Raw genomic sequence first — 9,442 nt, 5'->3', positions numbered from 1 at the left:
GCATTTCGTTCATAAACGTAGCGGCTTGTTTTATGTATCTCTTACGTCATTCGGCAGCGAAGGATTTAGGATTTATAAGTGAGTGTTCAAAGTTAAAATTTGTTCAAAGTTAAAATTTATAACGATCTGCCTTGTTGCGAAAGATGAACTTACTTTTAGTAAAATTTAGTCTATTGTATTTTAATTACATGGTGAGACAATACGCGGGCACGATGGTCCATTTTCCTCGGTAGAATGAAGGGAGGAAACAGCCCAGACGTAATTGATACTATGTTGAAATAAATATGGGCGATTAAAAATTCTTGCTTAAATCATTTCTTTGTGTAAAACGTTTATGAGCACCGGTTTAAAAACCGGAGTTATGGATTGCCTAAGCATGCATTCTCCGCTTTATAGTGTTTGAAACGCTGGTAATATGATTTGATATCAAGTTGTAGAAAATTAACTTCAGTTACGTAATATTGCTGATGCGCGTAAACTTGTCAAACTACAGTCTTAAATGTTTAAATAGTTTATTATACTACTCTGTTACATAAACAGTTTCGAGTCATGAAATTATATTACACATTTACAATCACTTGTTTCTGAGTTTGAAAATAAACACAGTCGTCGATAGGAATAAAGAAATCCAGAGAATAGATACCAAGATGCCGGACCAGACGATGGTGTAGTCTATTCCCCAACCACGAGATAGGACGGCACGGACGCTTTCAATTGGTAAAGTTTGCGGCAAACAGTAGCTGATATAGCGCATGAAGAAGGGCATTCCTTCAATTGGCCAGACAACACCTACGAAGAAAACAGTTTAAAAGATTGTTATGTGATATTAACGAAAATGCGGTCTGTCACTAGCCGGCAATTAAATTAATTCTCATTTGAGTCATAACACTAAAGTTCAGGGTAAAGGGGTAATGTACGTTACAGATGTATAAGCACATTTCGAACATGTGAAAAACTAATCATGCAATAGTTTGTATAGAATGTTATAGTTACCACTTAAAATCAGATTAGGATAGAATGATCCGAGCGAGAGCATTATGGCCGAACTTTCGTCATCAACAATGCACGATATCACCAACCCTAAAAAAGGGATTCCGAAAAGTCAAAATTTGCACCGCATTTACTTTTTTAAAAAGCGTCATTGATAAAGAACGTTATGGTACTTAGCATTCTGGGTAGTAGAAATACCTTGAGTCACTCAAATAGTTGAGATGATGCAATGGTCGTCTTCATATTTTTTTGAGACGCGAGACATTTTTCCCTTCGTAACAGAGCAACTGAGCTATTACAAACGATTATTATCAAACACCCATCGCCTACCTAAATGAGACTTTGCTCGTTCACGAAAATAGCGGGAAAACTTCTTTGCTTTAATAGGATCGTTTTAGTATTGATAAATTCTAGTAGCCAATATTTAAAATGTCATAGAACCAAAAACCTATAAAGTTTCTTTCAACCCAGTATACTTAACACCACTACGTTGAATCATGAGATACTGGACTACAAAGGAAAATGAGAAACCTATAAAATCTCACCATAGCACATTCCACATAACCCCTGGAGTAAAGTAAGAACGACAACCCACACGAAAGGGCCTTCGGAGGGAATATCGAAGACCAAAAACGTGAAGATAAAGAGGCCAGTAACTTGAATGATAATGACAATGAACTGAGTGACAACGTGTGACGATAACACTTGGGCGATGGTTACGCCTGCGACCCAACTGCGGTCGAAAAGCCCACTCTTTCGTTCCTCCACCAGACTCAGGGCAGTTAATCCGACGGCCATGATGTAGGTTATACTCAAAAGGACTCCTGGCGCGATGAACTCAGTGTAGCTCGATCTCGGTGCACCATAGATGGGCTCTGCAACCTTCATAACGTATGAAATATAAAATGTCCATGATATAATTTTTTTGACTAAACGTATTTTAAATGGCTAATAATTCAGAAAATATCATCCCCATTATAGAGAAAGGTTGGAACACCTTTTTGACTACCACTTCATTAGTGACGGCCATCTTAGACTTCGTGGCTCCCAAGAGCATTGTTACTGCTGACAATTTTGATAGCGCTTACCATGTCAAAGTTAATCGTTCGACATGGAGAGATCAGGTGAGTGATCTGACCATAGCTATCAAAGAGAATAGTTAGGAGGAAGCAAATGGATTCTTGAACCCTTTTTCGAGTAAGGGGGATAATAATTAATTTATGATTTTTATAGATGTCGGTTAAGCTATAAGTTGGTATTTGATAGACTAAATCTACAGAACAGTCAAGTTTCCTTTACTAAGTTTAGTTTAGTTTAGTGTTTTAGTTAAAAGCTAAAAATATAATACCATTCATGTAGCAATTTTTCATTAAAGTCGGTGGAACTTACAATTATGGGCGGATCAGTGAAATGCACTCCACGCCCCATACTTTTCAGCATTTGCTCAGCGAATTTCTTAAATGCTAACATCATAGTCGTCTCAATGGTGAACCCAACCTGTTGATCTAAAGACAAAATTCCAATTAACAATTATTCGTTGTCCACGATTGTCATAGCTATTGTGAAACTCATACTGGTCATATCTAATCGCAACTCAATGGAACCACAGGACGCTACATCTTTCTCGACGTCGAGACCAGTTTGTATCCGTTGTAATAAGCAAGAACTAAAATTCTGCTTGATACTAAGGACTCCCCACGTATCGCCTTTCTCCACCGATTTGATAGCACTGGCTTTATCCAAATAAGGAATCTAAAAGCAACAATTTTAAAAACAATTTCAAATTATCACCGATATCTTAAATACAAATCTACCTGCACTATAGTTGAATTGTCAATATGCTTTAGAAAGTGGTAACTGGAAGTGACTGGGTTCTCTTCGTTGACGACAGCGACGAAGATATGAAATGGTGGTAATCCGATGCACAAACAAAGAAGAATCAGTTGAATTGAAGGGATGGCGAATTGAAAGAGAAGAAGCGGAATGTTTCGCCTGATGCGCGTGCAGTTCTTGTACAGCAACGTCAAGAACATCCACATGAATCCCAAAGTGTAACGTTTTTCTCGATGATGTAGATCAGTCGTGATATTGACTTGTTTTTCATGTTGGACGACACCGAAACCGTTTGCAATGCTGAAATGCGGAATCTATACAAGAAAATAAAGCACAGGGAATGTATAAAATTATTTAAAGGAAGGAATGAACTTTATCATCTCGGAATGTCAATGAAAAGCTTGTCAAGGAAATTTAGTTGTAACGCTTTGCCTTGAAATATTTTTAATGTTAAAGTGCATTTACTGGAGATCCAAAGGGAATCTTCACTTCCCCTGGTACTAAGAGGTCCATATTTCCCCCATAGAACACAGTGGCTCTTGTCTTATGTGGAATTGGCTTGGAGGCAACATCCAGGCACATTTCAGCTTTTTTCGCTTTGTCAAGTTTACAGAGCTCCAAGAAGCAGTCTTCCAAAGATGACATTTTAAACTTCTCCGTTAATTCTTGTGGACTTCCTTCCGCCAACAGCTTTCCACCTCTCATAAATCCCACCTATACAGAAAAGTGTTAAATTTACCATCCAAAAAAACCTTATAACAATATTGCTATACTATTTAAATGATTAAAAACAGTTGTCGAACTTTTGATACAGTTTGTCTTATCACTAAAAGACTTACATTATGTGCCTGTTTAGCTTCCTCAATGTAGTGAGTTGTAATGACAATAGTTGTTCCTTCGGTTTTAGTAATTTCCACCAGATGGTCCCAGATGTTTTGTCGAATAAGAGGGTCAACCCCAACAGTGGGTTCGTCAAGAATCAGTAACGGCGGTTTGTGAATGATTGATGCAGCCAGCGACACCCGTCGTTGTTGTCCACCACTAGAAATCCATTAAACAAAAATTAAATGTTAGTCAATAAGAAACAAATTATAAATTACGACGCTACAGCGCATACAAAAACTTCCGATTATAAGATATATTTTGATAGAAAACCATCAGGATTTGAGTGACAATAAGGTGGTACTTTCCAGGTAATTTAGGTTAAGGAATTGGATGGAATTTATTACCAACTTTCAGTAATACTTATTTATTCGGTTATTCAAATCACCCAAGATTTAGAACCATTACCAAATTCAGTTGTAAGTCATGTGCAAGTGACTGCATTTGGCGTTCTTGGAAAACATTGTACAGTTAAGAAAAGACTGGCCACCATTTTAATTTGCTGAGTAAAACCTTAAGTCCATATAATGAGAGGAAAGGCTGGCTTACCTTAACTTCCTAACTAATCTTTTCCCTTCCGGCAAGTCTAAGAACTCCAGGAGAAAAGCGATGCGTTCGTCAATGTCGTCTTGTCTCATTTGATGAAGACTTCCGAAATATCTTATAGTTTCGCCGATTGTGAATTCGGGATACAAAGCTATATCCTGAGAATTCGAGGGAATAGGTTAATGATTGTTCAAATATTCGGCTACATTAACGTTAAATAGTCTTACTTGTGGCATAAAACCAACACCTTTTCCTGGGATTTGACTTTTGGTATGTCCGGGTTTATTTCCAAAAAGAAGTACGCTTCCACTCGTCAACTTTCGTTTACCAACAAGGCAATTTAACAGTGTGGTTTTGCCACAGCCACTTGGTCCCAAGAGTCCATATCTATGCAAATACAAACATTCATAAACGTAAAAAACAGCCACATTAAAAAGGGTAACGGTAAATGGCCCAACTCTTAATAAAATGATAATTTTAACCAAGCGTACATCATAGTTTTTAAATACGCTAAGTATTACAACTAAACTTCCGACAACGAGCAAGTCATAAAAAAATAACCGTTTAAATTCTTTTTGAGCGCGGGGAGAGGGAAATTGTTTTTACTGAAAAATTATTTTTAAATTAAAAATGTTTTGTATTAAGTCCTTATCACGCGAAAATCAATCATTTAAGAACTTTATCTTGACATCATAATATCTACTTTCGAAAAAGATAACTAAAATATTTCATCGCCCAGATAATTAACTACTGAAAAGGTTTATAGCAAACCACAGACTACAGCTCATTATAAATTATTTCTTAGGGTTAGACTTCTACAGGACACCTACATTAAGATGTTTTATTTTATATCACTAACCTCTAAAAAGGGTTTATAATATTTTATTGCTATGTAAGAAATTATCGGAAGCTAGAAATTAATTTTTACTTTGGGTAGGAGAACACCCAGAATCGGCATCATAGTTTCTCAGCCTTACCCAATTGTCACCTCAGACGAGTCTTAAGGACAAACGTGATAATTTAAACATGGTACCAACGATTTTTCAAATTACGCTATATTTCCCCATACAATGTTTATATTTATTACACCTTAGCCAAAACTACGTTTGATTACAAGGATTCTAAAATTTATACGATCTTAGTTCACATATTATATTAATAACCGTAAATCATTGAACTTACATCGATCCTTTTGGAACTCTCAAATTGATTCCATCTAACGCTTGAAAGGCATTCGATCCACGGCCGTACTGCAGCCGACCTTCGTTAATTTCAATGGCAGACATTTCTATCACTATATTTTTAAGTTATTAAAAACCCCAACACAAATTCGTCCCAGGATAAGAGTCAGTTACTACACGAACCACCAGTGATAGATTAAACACCCTAGCTTCGTACCACTTCAATTTATACTATTGGAAATTGAAATCGTGGGGAAAAATATATTGTGTTTTTAAAGATTAGGTCATTTAAAAAAAACAACAAAGCTTTTTAAACATTTTAACGTCCAGGAAAATAAGATTTAACTAAATAAAAAAACTACACAGCAAACTTAAAATACATAATAATGCCGGCGTATTTTAAGACTTGTAATGCAATTTAAAATAAACATATAGTTTAATAAAAATACATTTCGAGATTTTTCACGCCAGCCGTGGAAAGTGGCATTAGCGCTATTTCCAATCGCAGCTGCCGCCCTCTATCTATCACCTGGCAGTCATACTTGGTGCTTATTTAAAAAATAATAATATTTCTTTATGGCTATAGGGTTTGGCCCTAAATGGGTTAGAGTGTGCCTTAACTGGTGGCTTTACCGGGGAGTCGGGGTCTAGCTCTTGTAACCCATAAGGGCGGCTCTGATCAAATGGTCCCATCTCCACCTATCTCTTAACCTATAAACCTAAGGTAGAAAAAGATTTAAGACTAGATTATCATTAGAATAATTTCAAGTTTTCAAGTAACCTTTTAAGGTTTCCGTCAAAAAAACAATGTTTAAAACCTTTTAATTTCTTTGTAACCTACTTTACGAGCTTATGTTACAATACATTTTTTTATTTAAAGAGTGAATCCTCTCGATAATACTGATAAAGTATGAACTAAATAGTTGCAAGAGTATTTCAATTAGTGTAATTTTTGTAGAAGGTGGTTGACAGTGAAATGATCAAGAAATACACTTTATAATTGCTCATTAAAATGTATTACACTATTATAACAAATGCATGGACAAGGGTAAATCGTCGCCGTTAAAACAAAACCACGTAACTTGAGATACGTGGTTTTGTCAAAATTGACATATTTAGATTCTACACCCCAATTTACGTATATAATATTAAAAACATTAATAGGTTGCAATTGGATTTATTTTTTTAAATCGAGAAAACATTTAAACGTATCTTTGATATTCACAACTTATTTCGCGCAAAAGCACGTATCTTGCTTATTTTCAGCTCCTATCTCACTTCATGACGCAAAACCACGTATCTCTAAAAATTCCCCTTTAGCAAAATATTTTTAAATTAAAATCCTCATAAAGAGTCAATATTGAAACGAAATTATCTAACTATAAAATTAACTCACATGTAAAACCTAACACGCGATTTCACAAGTCCCTGCGAAATTAAAAAAATCAATTTTTCTCAAAAAGGCCACCGAAAAGATACGTGGTTTTGTTTTCACGGCGACGAAATGTAAAACCACTTATTATTTACTATAACTCCAAGACTCAATAAAATGTTGATCATACGGTCACAATACAATCACTTTGACAGATATCTGGCCGTTAGTCTTACATTATTCCACAAAATTAAACGCTATCCACTTGTAAAATTAGAAGTTCGGAAGCACTTATATTTCAATCAGCACTTCTTGGTCCACGTGTCAAACACAATGTTTGGTTCACGTAACGTTCATTCTATTGGATGCTACTTCAGAATGATGTTTAGGTTGAGTGCTGATGACAATAAATTGGAACTCAAACTAGCTACAAGTATTTTTTATCAGTGTTTACTGGCTGAAACATTTAAAACTGCTATAAGGGATAGTTAATGTTTTTTATACAAGGTGAAGTGGGTTTGGACCCCAAATTTACGTTCAATGATTTACAAGAGAAACTAGGAATAATTGTTTTTATATACAATCATAAGATTAACATAATTTTATAATTAACATATTTTTTATTATATTTTAGTATTATTTATTATTACAAATTCGAAACTCGTGAACTTCATGCTATAGTGTCAAACAATACGTATCTCAATTTTACATAAAATATATTTAAACTCATAATTTAATTTTATTAAAGTAAATATAAAGGATGTATTTTTAAATTTATCATAAATAGCAAAATTGTTGCAGAATCTCAATAATTGTGAGCTGAAAAATAATTTTTAAAGAATACAAAAACGATTGTGATAATTTTATTTTTGCTTTGTTGTGTTTGAAGAAACCATAAATGGACTGTGCGAAGGAAGATAAAGTACGCGAAAAATTAGATTAGTCCATAATTAAAAGGTATAATATAGCGTATTTTATTTTTGCTTTGTCTGCCTCTGGAAACTGAAACATCAATACCTCATTTAATTGAATAAATTACGAAGTTACTGAGTTTGTGTCATGCTGGATTTGCTTAACTTTACTTATTGCTTTAGTTTATAAAGGGCAAACTCAAAAACTAAAACCGATAATGATACACATAATCCTAGATAACAAATACGGAACACGGGCATTAGAAAACGTAAATCCATGGCTTCGTAGTCCCGAATATTCAAGTCTTTTGTAAAAGTTGCATTTCCAATATCAAATGTCACTTTTCTTCGCAGTGGTCTACCTTGATCCGTTTCCATGAATCGCATCACCCTTTAAATAAAGATAAACAACGATATTAAGGTGGTACCTTGGGTATTAGCCTAGCTGATTATTATTATTATTAATTCTGACTCGTCTAAGTCATGGTTAAAGCCAATAAGCCGGTTTAAGTATAGTTCACGAACTCGTTACCGTGTGGCGTTAATCCAATTTTTTTCGATATCATTAAGAAATAAATATTTAATAACTTACCAAAATGCCTTTTTTATGGTTTTAAGCTAACCGCCGTAGTATTCTAGCTACTTTTATGGCCTTTAACTCAGTGGCCGGAACCCGGATTAAATAACGTCGCCTGGTGGTGGCAAGCCCTTCATGCCGTGCGAGCTAACCGCTCCCTACACTTACTATTACCTTTAACCTCTACAAGTGTTAATGTTAAAGGGGAAAACGAAGAACTCGGGGAAAAACCCATTTAACCAGTGGAGAGATAACTTGCAAACTCTATGCAGAAGGAGTTGTTCAGAGTTTTCACGAAGTGCTACAAGCTGCAATCAAACCCGGCTTTCCTGCACGGTTAAATTGCTAACCACTCCTCCACCCCACGAATAAACGCTTTAAGTCTTATGCAAGGATTTTTTTATAAAATAAAGCAATAAATAAAAATAACATTTAAATGTCTATAACTATTTGTTTAAAGTGTGACCTGCCAATTTTGATAAACAGGGTGCGGTGTCCGCAGTTATTTTTTATTTCTGTACTTTTTTCTGATTTCAAGAAATTCATTTATCTCATATTGCCTTACAAAAAGTGAAGGCGTTCCAAGATTGAATTGGGAACTCGTCGACTGAACAATAAGTGTGTCGTTCCCCTTCCGTATCCTTCTTCTCCGATATAGATTTGCTTCGATAAGTTCATTTTCTTCTCCTTGATACGCTGAGCAAAGCCTTGTAAAATAGTTATTTCGTTGAAAAAAAAGGCAGCCTTTCCTTCGAGGGCTTCTGGAATTATGTTCCACACGTTGTCTTCGTGGTCGACATTTGCAAGAAGCTTCTCGTAATATTTAGAGGCAGGTCCCTTTTATTTAGAGAATATTAAATAACAAAATTAAATAAATTGAAACAGGATCAAGATCCTTTTAACAAGTTGAGAAATAATGTGTTCCAGCGTTTACCATTGTTTCCAACGACCTAATCAGGTCATTCAGGTCGTAATTTTCAGGCATATAAAGGCCATTAGTTAGTCAGATCAGATAAATATTTTGTATTCGCTTACCCATCAACCTGATCTCGAATTGCTTTCATTCACTTTCTCAAGTAACCAATCTTAACTTATCAACTACAATTATTCTGACCTGATTCAATTATCTGAACAATTTCTGACTATTACA

The 9,442-nt window shown here is 35.1% G+C and overlaps 1 protein-coding gene across 1 annotated transcript; it reads right to left on the bottom strand.

Annotated features, from left to right (window-relative positions):
- Nucleotides 1-497: 497 nt before the first annotated feature.
- Nucleotides 498-5,642, bottom strand: LOC149943728 (ABC transporter G family member 20-like). The gene is made up of 11 exons (XM_090175271.1): nucleotides 5,434-5,642; nucleotides 4,479-4,638; nucleotides 4,255-4,409; nucleotides 3,663-3,864; nucleotides 3,289-3,537; nucleotides 2,805-3,137; nucleotides 2,565-2,742; nucleotides 2,380-2,495; nucleotides 1,536-1,872; nucleotides 994-1,080; nucleotides 498-789 (listed from the first exon to the last, which is right to left on the bottom strand). The coding sequence occupies exons 1-11, from the start codon at nucleotides 5,535-5,537 to the stop codon at nucleotides 575-577; spliced, it is 2,136 nt and encodes a 711-aa protein (XP_090031397.1). The 5' UTR covers nucleotides 5,538-5,642; the 3' UTR covers nucleotides 498-574.
- Nucleotides 5,643-9,442: the final 3,800 nt, after the last annotated feature.

This window comes from Leiobunum rupestre, chromosome 5 (assembly GCF_980474605.1).
Source record: "Leiobunum rupestre chromosome 5, qqLeiRupe1.1.hap1, whole genome shotgun sequence".
NCBI classification, from domain to species: Eukaryota; Metazoa; Arthropoda; class Arachnida; order Opiliones; family Sclerosomatidae; genus Leiobunum; species Leiobunum rupestre.
Note: the sequence above shows the minus strand (reverse complement) of the source record. Positions and strands in the feature narration are given on the sequence as shown.

Excerpts from the sequence above, each read along its gene's own strand:
- LOC149943728 (XM_090175271.1), bottom strand. The coding sequence starts at position 5,537 with ATGTCTGCCATTGAAATTAACGAAGGTCGGCTGCAGTACGGCCGTGGA. Across the intron at positions 4,410-4,478 it reads GTGTTGGTTTTATGCCACAA|GATATAGCTTTGTATCCCGA; the intron begins GTAAGACTATTT and ends TCGAATTCTCAG. Across the intron at positions 1,873-2,379 it reads TCACTGATCCGCCCATAATT|GTTGCAGAGCCCATCTATGG; the intron begins GTAAGTTCCACC and ends TACGTTATGAAG.